Source organism: Podarcis vaucheri (genome assembly GCF_965113315.1).
Source record: "Podarcis vaucheri genome assembly, chromosome: 9".
NCBI lineage: Eukaryota > Metazoa > Chordata > Lepidosauria > Squamata > Lacertidae > Podarcis > Podarcis vaucheri.
Genome location: NC_138767.1, coordinates 15876157 through 15897068, shown reverse-complemented (window position 1 = coordinate 15897068; position 20912 = coordinate 15876157). Strand labels below are relative to the sequence as shown.

Below are 20912 nucleotides of genomic sequence, written 5' to 3'. Positions count from 1 at the left end.
CATTGGGTTGTCTGCCATGGAAAGCCTGGGCATTGCAGAGGACTCCAAGGCACGATGTAAGGTGTACTGCTCAGTTCACACACAGCACTGCCCAGGCTTTTCGTGCTCACCACCACTCTGTGCAAACTTAGCAGTACATCCTTGGAACACAACCAATGCTCCGCCCTTTATGGTGGAGTATCAGTAGTAAGTTTTACATTGCTTTACATTGTTTTTTAAAGTTGCGTTTTAATGCTCTAACCCGCCCTGGGACCTCAGGGTAAAGGGCAGGCAGTCAATAAATAAGTAAATAATAGGAGCAGGCAAGTTGTATTTCAGGTAAGCTTGTCTGTCATTACGGATCTCCTAATTGTGGAATTACTGGTAAGGTGTTTTTTTTTTTTGGAGGGGGGGGGGAATCGAGGCTTGAAAACCATATGCAGTCATGCATCTAATATACCAGGAAGTCATTTAGACTGTGCTCTCAGGATCCTTTGCATTGTCTCACGGGTTGCCTTGGAAGGCACTTGAATCAACAGCCGCAACAGGCGGTAGGCAGCCTGGAGACATTCTAGGAAAACACTGACTAAATGGCTCTCCCCATTTCTCAACACGCCGGTGTCAAAAAACCAGACACGGTAGTCCCAACCCATTTGCTTAATCACCTCCATTGCTGTTGGGACATGCAGGCCTCCCAGTAAGAATCTAAGGAATGCCTGTATGAATGAGATTTTTTTTACAGACAAACTTTAAGAGAACATAAGGTCACCAACCACCAACACATTTTTTTAAAGAAGCGTATGTTCTCTTAAATGTGAAGCACTTATACAAACACATTTAATTCAAAGAATGGAGAGAGTATAAGCATGAGCATTGGAGACATGATTACTGAAAACGGCCATTGAGCTGCTGTCCATGCAAACAAACAATCAATCACTTTGTCGCTCAACCTGAAGTCAAAACAAGTGGTGAAATGGAAGTCTCTGTGGGTGCATTTTGGACAAAGCAGGAGGAGAAATTCTGGTACTCTGTAGCACCTATTATTATTATGAATTATGTTTACATACTGCCCTTCATCATAAGATCTCAGGGCAGTGCACAGTATTAAATACAAGATAGAAACAAAATTAAAACAAAAATTAAAATTAATTAAAACAAAATCAAAATTTAAATCTAAATTTATTAAAACAAAAATTAAAACAAAACAGTGACTTATGCGTCTGATGTTCCCTCAACAGTACAGATGCCTAAACATTACCCTTAGTTTCCTTTGGGTCATGGCTGTTTCCAATGCCATTTCTCTCAGGGGGTCCCTTGTCATGTCAAGCACCGGCGACCTCACCACTTCTCCAGGGTAGAGACTTAGTCGAGACTGACGGAGGGCCATTTTTGCCTGCAGCTGCATCATCTCCTCCTCTTGGCGCTTTAGCATTACTTCTTGGCTCACCAGGTTGCCTTCAAGTGGCACTTCGTACTGTCTATTGATGAGGAAGAAGAAGTGGGGGAGGAAAGTTGACTGGCCACGAAGAAACACACTCATCAGGCATGCTAGGAACATAAGAACAGCTTGATCAGGCCAAAGGCTCATTCAGCCCAGCATCCTGGTCTCCCAGTGGCCAACCAGAAGCCCATGGGAAGCCTGTACGTAGGACCTGAAAGCAACAGCACTCTCCCTACTTGTGATTCCTAACAACAGGCATTCAGAGGCATATCGGCTCCATTACTGGAGGCAGGACACAGCCATGAGGGCTGGTAGCCACTGAAAAGTTTTATCCTCCATGAATTTGTCTAATGCTCTTTGAAAGCCATCCAAGTTGGTGGCCACCATGACTTTTTGCAGTAGCAAATCCCATAATTTAATGATGCGCTGTTTGAAGAAATGCTTTACTTTGTTTGCCCTGAATCTTCTAAAATACAGCACCAAAGATGCGTTTTTAAAAATGCACATTTTAGGATAAAATGCTTAGAAATGTGTATGTTTTTAAACACAGAGATAAAATGAATACAGTGGTACCTCTGGTTACGTACTTAATTCGTTCCGGAGGTCCGTTCTCGACCTGAAACTGTTCTTAACCTGAAGACCACTTTAGCTAATGGGGCCTCCTGCTGCTGCCATGCAGCCGGAGCACAATTTCTGTTCTTATCCTGAAGCAAAGTTCTTTACCCGAGGTACTATTTCTGGGTTGGTGGAGTCTGTAACCTGAAGCGTATGTAACCTGAGGTACCACTGTACTTAATTGTGAATCCACAATATGTATTTATCTTATGTACATATTTATCATAAATACAAAGGTAAGTACATATTTAAACATGAACTTTTGTATACATTTCCATACAGGAAAACACACACATGCATGCAAAAACACAGAGAGATGAACTTGTAAACGTGCAAAATTCAAATGGAGTAGAAATGGACTGATCCGTCCACCCTTAGTAACTACGACACATGCGGCCAACTGTGGCTCCTGACACATTTGTCAATAACTTGTTCGTTTCCTCCAAGGTGGTGTGCATGGTTCTTTTCCTCCCTATTTTATCCTCACAACAACCCTGTGAGGTAGGCTAGTCTGAGAGATGGTGGCTGGCCCAAGGTCATCCAGTGAGTTTCATGGCTGAGAAGGGATTAGAAACTTGGTCTCTCATAGGTCCTTGCCCAACATGCTAACCAATATGTCAGTGCATAAAATCATCACAGATGACTACACCCAGACGGCATATAAATTACAGTGGTGCCTCGCAAGACGAAATTAATTTGTTCCGCAAGTTTTTTCTTCTTGCGAGTTTTTCGTCTTGCGAAGCACGGTTTCCCATAGGAATGCATTGAAAATCAATTAATGCGTTCCTAGGGAAACCGCTTGCCAGGCTGGCGGTGCGGAGAAGGGCTTTTCTCCGCACCGCAAGCCTTCAGGACAGGTACGGGAACAGAGGGGAAGGCGCGCAGCGCTTTCCCTCTGTTCCCGGGGCTTGCGTGGGAGGAGGGTTTTTCCTCCCCACCGCCAACATTCAGAACAGCATTCTGAATGTTGGCGGTGGGAAGGAAAACCCTCTTCCCACCCCAAGTCTTCAGGAAAGCCATCCGATGCCGGGTGGCGGGAGAAGGTGTCCCCCCCGGCATCGGAGCTTCGTTCCGATGCCGCGCGGCGGGAGGAGGCGTTCCCCTCCCCCGCCCGGCATCGGAGCTTCGTTCCGATGCCGCGCGGCGGGAGGAGGCGTTCCCCCCCCGCCCGGCATCGTTCCGAAGCCGGCGGCGGGAGGAGGTCCGAGGACAGTGGGGAAGACACGCTTCGCTTCCCCGCTGTCCCTGAGATTTCCCTATGGGCTGTCGTCTTGCGAAGCAAGCCCATAGGGAAATTCGTTTTGCGAAGCGCCTCCGAAACGGAAAACCCTTTCGTCTAGCGGGTTTTCCGTCTTGCGAGGCGTTCGTCTTGCGGGGTACCACTGTATTACACCAAGATACCTTCTGTGTAGGAATCTCGTAACGCATGAAGCGGTCTCTCAGCATAAAGAACAAACACCCACTGTAAAAAGAAAACCCGCTTTCAACTTTCTTCCGTAACAATACCATCTATGGTCTCAAGGTCAGACCTAAATTTATAATGCTACCTCTGAAAGTCAGACCATAGGAATTACTGATTAACTTAGCGCTGGTAGGATTACCAGTCAACTGGAAAATGGGATTGTGGTGAAGGTAAGAGCTGCAGCAACGCCTCGCCTGCTGAACTTGCAGAAGCACTGCTGCGCGTTAGGATGAATGGAGGGAAGCCAGGATCAAGGAAGGAGTGAAGCAGAACATTCAACCTATCGTAATAAAACTGAAGTGACCATATCCCACAAGGGGGCTGAGGAAGAATGCTTCTGCCCCTTTAGGAGCACTGAAGAATACAGAAGTTTCACAGGTCCAGCCTCTCCCACCACAGCACTGTTATCACACGGAACCACCAGAGCTGAAAACCGCCCTGCTGCTTGTGGAACAGGCATATTCTGAGCAGAAGCTCTTAAACCACACAGAGTTACTGCGTGCTGAATCCATTATTTCTTTCCCTCACTGGTTGGCCCCATAACAGACCGACGCTAAGAAGAGAGACACAACCCAAAACATTTTTTTAGACTGACAGCAGTAAAAACACTGGCTTAAGTATCAAATGTTTCTGTTCATTTTCTCTGCCTTATAACTAGACTTCTTCCAGTTCAGAGAACTCCCTCAAAAATATACTAAGGTAAGGGGGTGCAGCTAATCCAGGCATAGTGATAATATCTTCAAAGGGTTGTCACTGGAAGGGGGGGGGTCATTTCAGATGCTCAAAGGCATTTAAAAAAGGCAGAACTGGCCATGGGTTGTAGTCATCCTGAACTTGAACGGCAAAGAAATGATTAAGAACTGGAGGAAAGGTTGCAGTCAATAGGACTTTTTCCTGTGGGTGGATAAAGAAGGGTGGGGCTGTTTTACAACAAAATAGGGTGTAGCAGCTTGCTTTAAAAAGAAAAAGTATTACAGCTTCACTTAAAAGCTGTTTTTGTTGGTACTGAAATTTCAACAGGTAGATTATTATAAATATGTTAAAATGGTTTCTCCTCTGAAAAATGATCCCAATGCTGGAGGAATCAGAAAACATGTTTTGACAGACTCTCTATCATCCTTAAGGGAATGCCCATGTCCATGCCCGCTGCACTGAAATTGACAACAATGTGGTCCTCCTTGCCCCTGACGATCATTTATGTCCCAGCTGCAGTTCTTATAGTTTCACATAGCTTCATCAGTCACCACCTGCCTCTACCTCCTCCCAAATCAATTTATTGCAGGGACAGTAAACCACTGCACTCTTCAAAAGGATTCATTGCTGTGCTTCTTCTTGAGTACAGGCACTCAGTAGGGAAAAGAACAGCAGCTCACTTGTTGAATCCCAAGGAAACATGTCCCTTGGCATATTGGCCCAAGACAGTGCAAGGCATGATGCTCAACAGCAAGCACCTCTTAAATGAGCACATTAATAAATTGAGCTCCAATAAGTTAAGAGGTATATGGATGGTTATGTTTGCTTCAGGTTGAGCGTTTTCAGGTTGCATCCCGTGGCAACCCGGAAATACCAGAATGGGTTACTTCTGGGTTTCGCCACTTGCGCATACGTGCAAAATGAGGTCACGCGCATGCGCAGAAGCAGCAAATTGCGACCAGCGCGTGCGCAGACGCAGGTTGCGTTCTTTTCAGGTTGTGAACGGGCCTCCGGAAAAGATCCCGTTTGCAACCAGAGGCACCACTGTATTTGTGAAATGTTCAGATTTACAAAAAATTATATATATATTTGGCATGCTCACATGCCAAAGATTTTACCGCCACTGGAGTTTGGCTCCCTCCAGTTTCCAATTCAAGACTCAAGTGCAAGACTGGTTCCTGACGTCTACATGGATTGACATGGATTTCAAGTGAGACCGATTTCACTATGAAGCAGTGGAAAGGATCACTGCATACAGAAAGTCCCAGGTCCAACCCCCCAGCATCTCCAACCTGTCAAAACCCCAGCCTGTACTGCCAATTGAAAGTATTGCTCCTGCCAGTATTTGAAGGGCAGCAGGTTGGATATCCCTGCTGTAAACAATACTAAGCTAGATGGACCAATGGTCTGACTTGGTATATGGCAGCCTTGTGTACTCAGGTGATGACCTTCGGTCATTTGCTTTAGTGTCTCCAATCCTACACATCCTCTGACTTTTCTGGGAGGTGACCCAAGGCAACACCTACATGCTCACAAACTTCCAGACACATATTTCTTTCCTGTAAGTGGGAAGATAAGTTTCTTACCCCCCCATTTTTTTTATTTAAACAGTTGCAGAAAAGTTCACGTACGCCCACACGTTTCTTGGGGAATTAGTCAGAAATAATTCTGCCTCAAAGTTTACCTCAAACAGATGAAACCTTGAGCTGTTCCAAGTTTGGGCAAAGCTGGGATATCAGACTATAAATCATTGGGCAAGGGAAGAAATTCACCCATTTCAAATTCACTAAGACAAAATGGATGGTGCTCATCTAAATTTTACTCAGAATAAACACACCGTAATTCATGGACCTAATGTCGCCATGTTCGTTAATTTGAATGGATCTATGCTGAATGAAACTTAGTTGACTGCGACCCATTAGTCCAGATATAATGAGGTCACTCAATAAACCATGGTTTGAGTTTGAAAGGCCGATGAGCTTCTGAACTATACACTCCAGCCACCTCCTCCTCACATGCTTGACTTTGGTAGAGACTCCATGATCTCTTAAATCACAGTAACCCATGATAAACGAACTAGAAAAGTGAGGTTCAAGACCCTGTCATGAAGGATGGGAGAGAGTTTAGTTTGGCCTGCACTTTTAAGTGAGCCAACCCTAATCTGCACCTCTTGGACTACTGCTTGGATCCCACACTTCTCTGAATTTTGCAATAAGAGTTCTCACGTCAAAAAATGTACCAAAATGTATGTTTTAGAAAAACATACAGTGACAAAAAGTACTCCTTTTCATACCATTGTATTTTTATTTTTTAAAAAAACCCACGTATTAGTGCAGAAATGGGATGGAACAGACTTACAAATGAAGTTATGTGAACTTCACCTGAATTGGAAATCCACCCATTCTCCCTACAAAACCAAAATGACAAACCAGGAGACTAAGAAACCAGGAATTTCCCTCTACAACCGGGTGCAAGAGAGGAGGGTGTGGGCAGGAAGGTGACTGCTTACTCATGGCCAAACTATCTGTGATTACTTCTGAACTAGGCCTGGAGATTCTGTACGGTTTTTTGTTGAAACTTAAGATTGCTCCATTCTTCTCACAGTGAAGTACTTCTTCATACAACACATATTTAAACTATGGCATTCGCTCCCACATGATCCAATGACATGTGGCTCGGATGGCTTCAAAAGAGGATTAGGAAAATTCATGGAGAATAAGGCTACTAACCACAATGGCTATGTTCTACCTTCACTACTGAAGGAAGTAAGGTAAAGGGACCCCTGACCATTCGGTCCAGTTTTGGACGACTCTGGAGTTGCGTGCTCATCTTGCTCTATAGGGTGAGGGAGCCGCCGTTTGTCGGCAGACAGCCTCCAGGTCACGTGGCCAGCATGACTAAGCCGCTTCTGGCGAAGCAGAGCAGCACACGGAAACGCCGTTTACCTTCCCACCGGAGTGGTACCTATTTATCTACTTGCACTTTGATGTGCTTTCGAACTGCTAGGTTGGCAGGAGCAGGGACTGAACAACGGGAGCTCACCCCGTCGCGGGGATTCGAACCGCCGACCTTCTGATCGGCAACTGAAGGAAGTCTATGCCTCTAAATGCCAGCTGCTGAGAGTCAGCAGTAGGAAAGGTGATATTGTGCTTACCTCCTGCTTCTGGACTTACCACAAGCTTCTGCTCGGCCACTGTGAGAACAAAATGGCTGACTACATGGGCCATTGCCTGATCCAGCAGACTCTTAAGACTCTCATGCTTTTTTTTACCTCAGCCTTTGTCCATGTATTCGACCTGATGAAGACAGATCATCTGCTCCTGGGGAAGGGCCACTGGAGTCATCTCTCAATGCTTCAAACCTTCTCACTGGCACATGAAAAAGAAACAAGACAAAAAACATGCCTTAAGTTTGTGCAGGAAATCTTACTGCAGCATCAAAAATTTCACTGGATGAAGGTGTCCACTTTTCAAGGAGGTAGTACATCCATGTTACATCTACAGAGGCATGGTAATATTGGAAACTGGCATCAGTCATATTTTTAAGAGATTGCCATTACGCTGTGGTTACCATGTGGTTACCTTTGGGTTTGGAACATTTGGGCTTAGGGAACTACAGGACCTAAGCAGGTCGTTCAATGTCATCAAGCTACAATTAACAGAAAAACCTTGACAGCTGAACTGGAATAAAGCCAGTTTGCATTGCAGATTAAAGCACCCTTTTGCAACAAATATCCCTCCGTTGTTTTTTGCAGTTCAGAAAGTGATTCACTGAAAAGGGTTGCATGACCATCAACTGATGGGATAATGTATAACCTCTGCACAAAAAAATCAGGAGGAAAGCACATTGTCATTTAACTTCTTCACATCGAATCAGAAATTCTCAACAAAGAGCAGACATTGTGAAACCTCAACTGTGGGCAAGCAAATCAGAACGACTGCTCAATAAACAAGTTGTTTCTTCTCTCTCTTTTTCTGCTGTTTATTTCCCCGTGCAGCCTACCTAGTACTTTCCCCATAACCAATGATGTGGAAGGAACAGAGACAATACAGTGGTACCTCAGGTTAAGAACTTAATTTGTTCCGGAGGTCCGTTCTTAACCTGAAACTGTTCTTAACCTGAAGCAACACTTTAGCTAATGGGACCTCCTGTTGCTGCTGCGCCACCGGAGCACGATTTCTGTTCTTATCCTGAAGCAAAGTTCTTAACCTGAAGCACTATTTCTGGGTTAGCAGAGTCTGTAACCTGAAGCGTATGTAACCTGAAGCGTATGTAACCCAAGGTACCACTGTAGTATTAAATCAATGGTTTGCAATGAGGTGGAAGGAGCTTCCACACTAAATATGATGTTGACACCTTTGGTGATAAAAGCAGTGACGCTTTTGCTCAAGTCACAGCCCATTAGTTGAAGAACCCAACTACACGCCATTTTTTGGCCTTCATATAGCTCTTACCTTGCCTGAAATCTGCCTCTGAAGAAATGAACGATGGGGTCTCACTTTCCGTGCTGTATATGTCACTGTGGTACGATTTGTATCTCTGCACATGCTCTGAAAGATTTTTTGCAGAAACACAGAAGGGTATGAACAGTCAACAGAGATATGGCACCCATTATACATCATATGATTATTGCACATGCTTTATAAGATGTGGGGGGGAAATGCTGGCCATCGATGTGCTGTTGTGGAACTTGTCGTCACAGAAAACTGTTGAGGCACAAACGGTTCTGCAAAACATTATCTTAATTCTGCAGTCCAATTTATCCAATTTACCAGAACAGAGTAAACAGGATTATGAAAAAGAAGTCGTCACTGGACGATGCTCAAATTTTTTCTTTAAATCTCCCCTGTTCAAGATATGGCATTTATTCTGGCCATGGTTAAGGCTCCCCCAGTTCAGAAACTAAGTTTAAAAACACGGTATGTGTACTAGAATTTGGGAATTCCCTTTAAGGTAGTTAGCAGAAGTCAGACATGATGTAGAATAGGGGGCGGCAAGGTTTACCTCACCTGGGCTGGTTCACTCCAGCGATTTCCGGCGTCTGTGCAAACATGATTTCCGGAATCTGCACAGATGCGATTTTTGGCATCTGAGCATGCACAGACGTGAATTCCAGCACCGCGGAAGCAGGTCCCTGAGCCGTGCTGCACCGGTTTAGCACAGCGCACAGGGACTCGCCAAGTGGGTGGCTCGTGGGCCAGTTAAATGACCCCCATGGGCCACTTGTGGCCCATGGGCCTTAGGTTGACTACCCCTGTTGTAGAACCACAATCAAGCTTGAGAGGGGTGGAGCCTGGGGAAGCATGAACTCCTTCAGCCTGCTCCCAAATTGCTCTGCCATGGTTAGCATCAACGCAGGCCCCAAATGTCATTAATTATAATTGATGTATTGACTGAAGAAGATGAGACATGAACTCAGAGGAAAGCATTTGCTATATCCATCAAGCAGTCAATGACGATTATTAACAGAATACAGATAAGGTGTTGTTTCAGTAAATATCGAAAACTTACTCTCAGTGGCCTTCTGTAAAAAGGTCTAGTAAAACAAATCAAGTTAAGATAGGTCTATTGTTCTAATGGCCTTCTTGTGAGCACCTATAGGCCTCTGGTGGACCATTACAGGAAACAGAATGTGGGCCTGATCCAGTAGGACTCTTTTATGCTCAAGTAAATCTTGACAATGGCGTATAGGTTTACACTTTTTTCTGTTGTAGAAATAAGCTTGTAGTATGGAAACAAAGAATGAACAACACCAATCATTATATCGAACACAACAGAGTGTACATTGACATCTTCCTTCTGTTGCTATGTTTATCCTTTATTATTGCATCTAGGGTGGAGCTTAGTAACATGTAGGACATCTCAACCTTTCCTCAGCTGGTATGGATCTACCTTGAATTAGAATTTCTTAGGATCAAGTTAAAACCAGCAAATGCTCACTGAATCTGTGAATTAAACCTACAGAGTGTTTTTAGCCGGCCAGGACTGACATAGACCAAGTAATGCGGCTGGAAAATAAATGTGTGTGCCAATCGATACTGAATTTGCGCTTGCTCTGCCTGGTTGTCATTATCAGGAAAGCACGTGCTCCCAGAACGAAACAACCTCGGCTCAAAACTAACAGAACACATCACTTATTGAAGGCAATGGATGTAAGCTCCAAAGTCGTAATATGGACAAGAGCTCAGTGCCGCCAGACATCAAGAGCAAAAGCAGAAATAACAAGGCCTACGTTTAATAAGGTTCAAATGATCTGTGCAGAAGTTCTCAAAAACATGATGTTATGCAAATCACCAGCACTGCAAGTGTGTGTATGTGTAAGGAAAAAAGATAATTAAAACAAGCAATACCAAAGGGGCGGGAGGGAATTGTTCTTTAAAAATGGGAATAACCCAAGCCTGTTAAATAACTAAAGCAGTCTGTGCCTCAGTTCTCTAAAACCTGTTTTTAGTTTTTGAGATGCCACAAGTTCTGCTTTGTTGCATTTATGCTGGTTTCCTCCACACACACCCACACACCCACCCACCCCGCCCCATGTTTTATGGTTTCATGCTTTACTTTGGATTTTGTTGGCTTCTTTGCTTCTTTATTTTTAACTGCTAGAATAACTTTATGCTATGGGGTTGGCATACAAACACCATAAATACATAAACAAAACAAGGTAAATGTTTTTGTGAAACATATCTGTATAATTATTATTAATAATTTTGCTAATAAATGTTTGAGGTTTCCCACTCCACCCCATCTTTTTAAATAATCTGTGGCAGGAATTTTGGATCTAAATTAAGATTGGGAACAAGTAGCTGACTGGGCCTGATGAGAAGTGGAGTCCAACAACATCTGGAGAGAGACATATTGGCTACCCTACTGTTCTAGATTGATTTTTTTTAAAGGAGAGGTTTAAAAAGATCAGTTACCTTCCCTGCTCCCCCTCCCCATGTTGGTCAAAATATATAATGACATTAGCTAAAGCTTTTTTAAAGAAGCCATAACATTGAAGTTCCTGGCCAGTATCATTTAGAAATCCTAATATTTGGAGCTAGGAGTGGCTTGCCCTGAAAGCCAATCTCCTCATGTTCTATCAAACCCATTCTGTCCCTGAAACAACAGTAGTCTGCGTCGCCAACTTCCACAATCAGCAAAATACAATTAACCCAGTTCAAAAGACCACACTAACCACACAAAAATATGCTTGGACCACTGCTAGATTTATGACTGTATTTAAAGGACAGGGATCGTGTGTCTCTTAACCAGTAACCGTTGCATACTGTGCCATACTTGCTCATGCATGAAAAACCCATGTTAAACTCATGGAGCCAAGCATCCCCCCTTCAAAACGACACAGAACAGAAACTTATTGGGAGAAACGGAAGTCACTCTATTTTACGCAGGAAATAACACAGCTACAGCTCAAGCAGTAATAGTTGAAACATGTGCCCCTGTTCTATAGATACCCTCACTGCAATACCACAAGCTTAACCACATGTGCAACTTTTACTTGAAGAAAATGCAATTTTGGGTGGTGAGCAAGCATCACAAAGACTGAGGAGGAGAAAATATGTTAGAATGGCATCCAATTTCAAACATGCTATACTGACAAATTCCAGATGTTAAGAATCATTGGTCTACCCCATTCCCCAATTGGTGTTTTCTCATGCGTATATTCTGCATGTGTTCTTGACACAGTCATAGTGCATGTGTTCTTGACACAGTCATAGTGCATTTGTGGTGGACTTATTCTGCGGGTGGTGCTGTGGGTAAAACCTCAGTGCCTAGGACTTGTCGATCGTATGGTCGGCAGTTCGAATCCCCACGGCGGGGTGAGCTCCCGCCGTTCGGTCCCAGCTCCTGCCCACCTAGCAGTTCGAAAGCATCCCTAAGTGCAAGTGGATAAATAGGTACCGCTTTATAGCGGGAAGGTAAACGGCGTTTCCGTGCACTGCGCTGGTGCTGGCTCACCAGAGCAGCTTCGTCACGCTGGCCACGTGACCCGGAAGTGTCTCTGGACAGCGATGGCCCCCGGCCTCTTAAGTGAGATGGGCGCACAACCCTAGAGTCGGACACGACTGGCCCGTACGGGCAGGGGTACCTTTACCTTTACTATTCTGCTTTATTAGTTGGTCTGTGATGCTTCCCCAATGCCGGGGCTATCTGGAAGGGCTATAGAGCATGCGTAGGCAAACTAAGGCCTGGGGGCCAGATCTGGCCCAATCGCCTTCTAAATCCAGCCCACGAATGGTCCAGGAATCAGCGTGTTTTTACATGAGTAGAATGTGTTCTTTTATCTAAAATGCATCTCAGGGTTATTTGTGGGGCACAGGAATTCGTTTTCTTCAAAATATAGCCTGGCTCCCCACAAGGTCTGAGGGACAGTGGACTGGCCCCCTGCTGAAAAAGTTTGCTGACCCTTGCTATGGAGCAACAGAAGTGGAACACACAAACACATATAGGGCGGGACCATTTTAGGCACGTCCAATTGACACATGATCGCTGACATGCAGGTCCTTTTGGACCTGGATGAAGTCAGAACGAGGGAGGAAGGGGTGGGGTGGGGTGGGGTGGGGTGGAATGGGGCACCCACATACCCTCTTCACCCCCAAACAAAATAGCTGCCACCTCTACATACACATCTTAAACACGAGAAGTTATGGAACTTCAGCAGAAAGTTATGGGATATGAACTGATTGAAAATGAAGCAGCGTGACCACCCTAAAACTTTTGCAGCCCAAACATGATGAAAGCAGAATCTCATTTGACTGCCCTGATAGCATCATGAGTACAATAAAAAGGACGTCTAGAAGGGCCGTTAGCTTGCCAAGAAGGCATCAACTGCTCTCGTGGTGCAGAGCAAGCAAGTAAAGGCTGCTCTTTTAATATAAAGCTCTTATTGGACAGACTATGGGACAGAATGACCCTGAAGAAGGACAATTGGTGCATGATGCTGAGCAACCATCACCAGGCTTTGAGAGAGTAGCAAAACAAATCTATTTACTTTACAATAAGGCTGGTGAAATCCAGCCTATGGGGGGGGTGGGGTTGTTTATACATAACTGACGTTATCTGAATATCATATTATCAGGCTTAGACAATATATTATAAACAGAAAGTGGCAGTGGTTGGGGCAGGGGGAGGGCGGGCCCGGAGGAAATTTTGCCAGCGCTTTATTTTTCTGTGGAAAATTTTCCATTTTGTAAGTTCATTAGTAAAAATGAATGTGCGCCAGCCGCAAACAAATATTAAGCAGGGCTGGCAAGCTTCAAAGCTTTTAGCTTTGTTTACTAAACAAGAGTACAAGAAGCATGCTCAAACGGATCACTCTCTAGGAGATCAGGAAATTTTCTAATCAAAACCGAAAGTTTTGCAATATAAATTATCCTATGCAACTTAGCCCAGTTTCTGCAGGCAAATTTTGCAATTCTAAATTTCCTGGAAAAGAATCAAGCTAAAGTCGCACAAACTGTTGAGGGTGTTGATAAGAAGGAAGAAGCTTCTCAAATCATAAGCTTGCCTCCATAGAATGTACTAAGATTCCAAAATTATCAGCTGCCTGTGTGTGTGACAGCTGATTGTTAATTTTAATATTTCAGAACGGAAGCAGTATCCTGTGGGGTAGTTATTATATGAACAATTGCCATCTCGGCTCCTCTGCTTCCAAAACATTCCTTAAAGAGGTCATTCTACCTGTTTGTTATAAAACACCCCTTGAGTAACAGAACCAGAGTGTTGCACCTAAACGTGTATACTCTTTCTTCCTTTTGTATCCTAAGTCTCTTAAGATTATAAAATATTATTTTTTCTCAGGTGTGAGAAACCTCCAGTCCACAGGTTGAATTCAGCCTTCAGGTCTCCCTACCCTATCTGACCAGAAAGACTATCTCCCATACTGGTTTTGCTTCAGGCTCCTCCTTGGTCATTTCTCCCTGACTGGAACGTGTCCAGGAACTGTGAAAATCCTTCTTGTTCGCTTGCCTTGAAGGGTGGACAATTCTGCAGGATAATTCTGGGAGTGTTTCGGGGAAACAGATGTGACCATGTGCTTTCGGTATTACAAACACTCCAGTTAGTAGGAATGATAATACTCTTCCCCTCTTGATTTTTCCCTTTGCAAGTATGGTACTACAGGCAACCTGCTTTTCATGCAACTGATGTGTGCACAATCGCACACATGTGCACGAAGCCAAACTGGAAGTGACCTGGAAACGTCATAAGAGACATCACTCAAAGGGTAGGGTGGAATGGGGTATTTCAGCTGCGCACAATGACACAGAACACAACCCCTGTGCAAATTGGGAGTTGCCTATGTGCACAACAATCACACATTTCATTGAAGCTGAAATACAGGAAGAGGTTGGATTTTTCGCTCCACAAACAGTACGGGCACAAGAATAATAGGAGAGGGAAAAGTGGTGATATTAGACTGGCAGGAATAAGCCTAAGATGCATCATGATTCATACTTATGTGTTACCACACCACTTCTTTCAAACAACTGAACACAGATTATTTCAGCAACTCTTAACACAACCAGTGGCCTATCTCCATAGTGCAGGTGGGAGATTGGTAACAGTGGCTTCCCTAAGGCCCCCTAACGAGCTAATGGCTTGGTTGAGATTTGAATCAGGGACTTCCTGGCTTATGCTCTTATGGCATTTCCACACACAAAGCTTAAGCTGCCAAAATTGCCCCATAATGTGAAACCTAAAATGGCTAAGTGCAGTGTTCTTTAACCTTGGGTCCCCAGGGATTGTTGGATGACATCATTCCCAGCTGGCTTAGCCAATGGTTCCAGATGATTCGCGTTGTAGTCCAACATCATCTGGGGATCCAGGTTTAAAGAAGTCTGGGCTCAAATACAAACAGAAACGGAAAATGTCTCTCTTCCTCTGGTCTGCACTAACAAGGAAGCAAATGTGAACACAAACTACAGAGGGAAAGACTCCATGTTTAAGGTCACAACTACATCAAGACATTTAAAACACTTGTATACCAACTTTTAAGACTTATAGGCTCCCCCAAAAAATCCTAACAACCCTCAGAACCTTTAACAGGCTACAGTTCCCAGGAACAGTTTATCAAATCAATCATTCTTCCCAAGGAACCTCTGAGAATTATAGCTCCGGGATGGGAATAAGGATCTCCTAACACTTAGCACCCCCATCAAACCACAGCCCCAAAGGTTCTTTGGGGGAAGCCATGATTGCTTAAAGCGGCTTGAGACTGCTTCAAATGTGCGGGTGGAGCTTCAAATGTGTATGGCACAAAATTCACTGACCTTCAACATTCATGGCTCCTCTCAGCAACTGCAACTTCTTCTGCCTCTCTTTGATCCTGTCAAAGGCACTTGATAAGGCTGCTGATGTCGACGTCTCTGGCACATAGCGCCCCTGATCTAGTTTTTGAGGGCCAAATATATCGAGGGCTATGCTCCCGTCAGAGTATCTGCCCTCCTTGTTTCTCGTAGCTGCCGAAGTCCGTACTGGGATTGTCCCTGCATGATAGTGTTTGCGGGAATCCCCAACTTGGTCTTTCTGGGCCACTTTGTCAGCTGAGCAGAGCAGATCTGAGGAGGAAGCCCAGACTTTCCGCTTGGGGCCAGCATCCACTTTCCTTTCCAAGTCACTAGCCCTACACCGGTAAGGGCAGCCGGCATCCATGTCAACTTCACGGCCAGAATTGTAATCGGAGGAAGCGCCCTGGCAAAAGTCTTCCTCGCCTTGAAGACCTCTGAGAGACAAGAACCCCATGGACTTACTAAGCCTTTTGCTAAGCATGGTCTGTTCAAAGAACGGAGCCGGGAGCACCTCTGGGCCATCAGCCACTAAGCTTCTTCCTGGAACAAGAAGAATCCATCTTGGATATGTACAGCTTTTTCCGCTTTTCAACAAACAACGACGCTTTAATTGGTTTTTGAAAGGTTGGACAGAGTAACAACGAAAGGTTTTCTTTACAAGGCAAGTGTGACAGCTTCATATAATGTATGAATTCAATGGAAAGAAATGGCAATATTATATTTTGCATTTATTTACTGCAGAAGTAGACTTAAAACATAGCTTCATGGACAGCAGATAAGAGTTTGACATACAGTGGTACCTCGGGTTACATACGCTTCAGGTTACAGACTCCACTACCCCAGAAATAGTACCTCGGGTTAAGAACTTTGCTTCAGGATGAGAACAGAAATCGTGCAGAGGCGATGTGGCGGCAGTGGGAGGCCCCATTAGCTAAAGTGGTGCTTCAGGTTAAGAACAGTTTCAGGTTAAGAATGGACCTCCGGAACGAATTAAGTTCTTAACCTGAGGTACCACTGTATCTGCCATTTTTCTCAAGACGATGGAGCGGTAGTGAACAGGGAGCAAAAGTTAGCCTCTGCCTTGATAGTTACAGTTCTCTATAGGCGTGAATGGCAAAGACTTCCAATTAACATACTGCCAGGGGCTGCAATCCCAAGTCCATTTACCTGGGAGTAAACTCCACTGAATTCAATAGGACTTACATCAGAGTAGACATGGTTAGAACTGCACTGTAAATCTGTCCTCAGTCATTAAAACTGGGACTTAGCAGCCCAGCTACCCACCTCCAGGAATCCTACAGGTATTAGCATGCAATGTATGTCTGCTTAAAAAACAACAACACAACTATGGCGCAATGTACCCCACAGGGGCTCATGCAGTATGATGGACACTTTGGTTGCATATAAAAGGCAAGATTAGTTACCATATTCTGAATAGCAGAAACAGGTGTGTTCTCTCAGAAAGAACTAAATTGCCTCGAATATGCCACAACGAAAATTGTATTTTTATCTCTCATCCATCCCCACCCCCCGAGGAATCCATATGCTTCTCCCATGAGAAATCCTAAGTTTCAGTTGCTTCTCAAAGACACATATAGACATAATAAATTCCTGACAGAAATACAGGGCAACTTTGGTTGTTTCAACTTTAGCTCATTGTCTTTTCCTGTCATGAAATAAAAAATACAACTTCCCTATAAAATCCTGTCCATGTACCTCACAAAGTGACCACAGAGACCAATCAGTGGTAGATTCAGTTTGTTTGTTTTTTTAAAAAAAGAGTTAAGCACTACCACAAACCACCAAACATTCTTGAACTTTATTCTGGGACAGCCTCCTGATTATTGCCAATGGCTCACGGAGATGGAAACTTCGATGGAAGTTTTGTGTTGTGAGCAGCAGGAAAATACATCTTGTTTCCACATGGAAACAAAAAGAAAAAGGTCAAAGGGTGGATTAGAAGGACGGGACCAGATTCAGTCCAAGAGATAAATATAGCCTCTATCCCCAAACTGTCAAAGATAAAGTACATCAACAGCATACGCAGTTATATAATGCTCAATCAATTGTCATCGCTGATGCAATCACGCTAACAGCAAGCCATGGCCTTAAACCTCAGACCAGTTTCAAAGTAGTCACACTGATGTTAATGGATTTACACTTGAGCAAGTCCAACCCCTCTCTCTTCTGATGCTCTTGGGACTTTTTACTTTCTCGACATGAGATTGTTTTGTCTGTCAACTCCTGATTTCTTATCAAAAGTGCTCTCTTCTCTGCCTTGCCGAATCATCACCATCCAATTTCCCTTAATTTATATTTTCTGCCAAATGTCTTTAACATTTACTCTCTCTGTTTCCCTGCAGAAAACCTTATTCCTCGTTCACCACAGCTGCGGTTTTGAATCCAGCTCCCCTTATTATCTTGACTGCTCTCAACGATAAGCTGCTAACGATATTCTCTTAACAAAGAACATCAAGGGTCTGAGTCTGCAGTTTACAGCAGCTGCTTTTAATACTGTCAGCCAGTCTCTTCTTAATTCTGGTTTTGGCTTCAGTTTCTGGAGTTCTCTTTTAGATGTAGTTGCCCATAGGTCTTTCCAGATGCTCTCTTCAGAGCACCACTCCACTCGTACCAGCCACCTACTGCCCACGAGGAATAGAGTGCTCTATGCTGAAACAGACAAGGTTTTCAGCTGCTGCCAAAAGGGCATCACTTAGTTTCACTTAGGTAGTCAGTTGAACATTCTAGGCTCCTTTGAAATAATAATAATAATAATTTATTATTTATACCCCACCCGTCTGGCTGGGCTTCCCCAGCCACTCTGGGCGGCTTACAAAAAAATATTAAAATATTGTGATACATCAAACCTTAAAAGCTTCCCTAAACAGGGCTGCCTTCAGATGTCTTCTAAAAGTCTGGTAGTTGTTGTTTTCTTTGACATCTGGTGGGAGGGTATTCCACAGGGCGGGCGCCACTACTGAGAAGGCCCTCTGCCTGGTTCCCTGTAGCTTTGCTTCTCGCAATGAGGGAACCGCCAGAAGGCCCTCGGAGCTGGACCTCAGTGTCTGGGTAGAACGATGGGGGTGGAGACACTCCTTCATGTATACTGGACCGATGCCATTTAGGGCTTTAAAGATCAGCACCAACACTTTGAATTGTGCTCGGAAACGTACTGGGAGCCAATGTAGGTCTTTCAAGACCGGTGTTATATGGTATCGGCGGCCACTCCCAGTCACCAGTCTGGTTGCCGCGTAATATTCCATCCCTCTTTTGCTTCTCACCAGTTGCTTCCAAGAGAAAAGGAGGGGAGATGGTGAGAATGGAGGTGTGTTTTGGAGGGTAGAAGGAAGGGCTGTCAACAGGCTAAGCAGACGCATAGTAAAGATACATGAGAGGGAGGATTAAATGGGGTTGGTTGAATGTGGGGTGGAGGGTGGGAATGGGGACAAGCAGAAACAGTGGAAAGTAGAATTGGAGAATAACCTTTTCCCACTTTCATCCCTTCCTTTCCACAATTCCTTGTGGGTCCACATTCCCCCCCCCCCCCCCGAATAAGATGCCAAGTTTTGGGGATTATACTCCGAAGGGGCTTATTTATGGAGTCCCTCATAAGATTTTCACTAAACAGCAGAGGAATTAAATTATTAAGTTATGTGTACATTATTAAAAGTAATTGTAACTATTGCTCTACTTTAATAGTGACACCCTGATACAAATTCTGCTATTTAGACACATGGGTCCCATTGCTAAGGAATTCACCATAAAGAATTAGATAAATATTTTAGCATCGCTTCACTCTGGAAGAAAAGTAGGGGGCGGTGTATATATTTTCATATTGAGTATCAGTCTAAGAAATTTGCAGCGAGCATATAAACCACTCAATGTTCAGCTCTTGGTTACAAGCATTACACTACCAGAACAGCCAAATAGATCCTGCTTTTTATTGGATGCTCAATCTTCACACGGGAGAAGAGCCCTGAAATACTTGTTAAACACTGAAGATAGATGGCACATAAAGTAAGAGGAGGGAATTAACAATGTGGATTTAGTTCAGGAAACACACAGGCACACACCCCAAACAGGGCCTTCACAAGACCTAGCTTATGCTAGGCCAGACTGGGCAAGGTGAGGATCAGATTCTGCCTTCCTAGGATACTGAATTATGAGTCTCACAAACTCAAAAGCCAAAACGTGGGTTGTGTTTAATCCTGACTACTTTGAGCTTTCAGGCCTTTCCAGGAGCTATTTGCTAGGGACAAATCTCACAGAATCATAGAACTGTAGCCCAACTCCCCTGCAATGCGGGAATTTTTTGCCCAATGTAGGACTCGGACTCATGGACCTGAGATTAAGAGTCTCATGACTCAGGTTAAAGTGTGGGGCGCCCACATGATTCTACATCTGCTCAGCATCATGAGAAGAAGTGGGGGAGTCTATTTCAGGCTGCGGCACGGCAGGTGTATTAAGGAGAAGAGAAGTGTGTATTTATGGGAGATAACTGCATTCAGATTAATCTATTCTTTTATGTATAACATTTCTATGCCTCCCTCTTCCCAAAGAACAATAGAGTGGCCTATGTGGTACAGAACCGGAGGTATTATTTTTCTCCCATCTGAGGATATGGTATGGAGCAGGCATAGGCAAACTTCGGCCCTCCAGATGTTTTGGCCTACAATTCCCATGATCCCTAGCTAACAGGACCAGTGGTCAGGGATGATGGGAATTGTAGTCCAAAACATCGGGGGGGCCGAAGTTTGCCTATGCCTGGTATGGAGCATGTGAAGTACTAGGACTCTTATTGAACTGAGAATCAAACTAGATGTGGCACATGTTTCTCTATTACAAATTAGCCACCACAAGTGTGTGTGTGTGAGCATGAGTCCACACATGTCCATGGGGAGATTCTCCCCCCCCCGGCTTTCCCCTAACAACACAATTCAGCTGAGTTCCCTCCCGCCCCGCTCTGAGTTACTATTAGCTCAGGGGAGTCTTAATTGGATTGAGGAGGGAGGGGGGGAAAGCTACCTTCTCCGCTGAAGCTCCTATCCTGATTGGCTTTTTTACTTTTTATAATCGAGACATGCTAGTTGCACTCATGACATTAGCACTGCATCTAGTTTGGCTTCAAGATGCTTCCCTGACCAAAAAAAAAAGTGTGAACATGTCTTGTACTGAAGTAGCCATGCAATCGCTTCTCCACAACTCCAGAACTACGGGACAGTTTTCAATTGCGCTCGTTCCATCAGTGCAAGGATTTACACTTGCGCCACAGAACTTTCTCCCTCCCCTCCCCCCCTGTACTTTGGATACATGTTCAGGTTTTCCCTCAAAGCTGCCACCATGCACTCAGATTTTTGCCGCATCACCAGTGTGCCACTGTGGCATCTAGCTGTGAGGTGAGCAATCTGCTTTCAGGGGCAAAAACCTGTCAAGC

General features: G+C 44.4%; 1 protein-coding gene and 1 long non-coding RNA gene across 7 annotated transcripts in view; both read right to left on the bottom strand.

Moving 5' to 3' along the window:
• The window catches only part of PTPN13 (protein tyrosine phosphatase non-receptor type 13), a 172333-nt gene that overhangs the window by 68770 nt on the left and 82651 nt on the right, over positions 1–20912 (bottom strand). For 5 of the 6 annotated variants that reach the window (XM_082236237.1, XM_082236238.1, XM_082236240.1 and 2 more), the window contains exons 7-10: positions 15461–16018; positions 8645–8740; positions 7462–7558; positions 1238–1457 (exon numbers count right to left, since the gene is read on the bottom strand). In XM_082236237.1, coding sequence (XP_082092363.1) covers positions 1238–1457; positions 7462–7558; positions 8645–8740; positions 15461–16018 — 971 coding nt within the window. The remainder of the gene's footprint in view (positions 1–1237; positions 1458–7461; positions 7559–8644; positions 8741–15460; positions 16019–20912) is intronic. The other variant, XM_082236242.1, reaches the window with a different exon arrangement.
• On the bottom strand, positions 16023–16971 carry LOC309540206. The gene is made up of 2 exons (XR_014223131.1): positions 16694–16971; positions 16023–16554 (listed from the first exon to the last, which is right to left on the bottom strand). It is a non-coding gene; the product is annotated as an uncharacterized lncRNA (long non-coding RNA).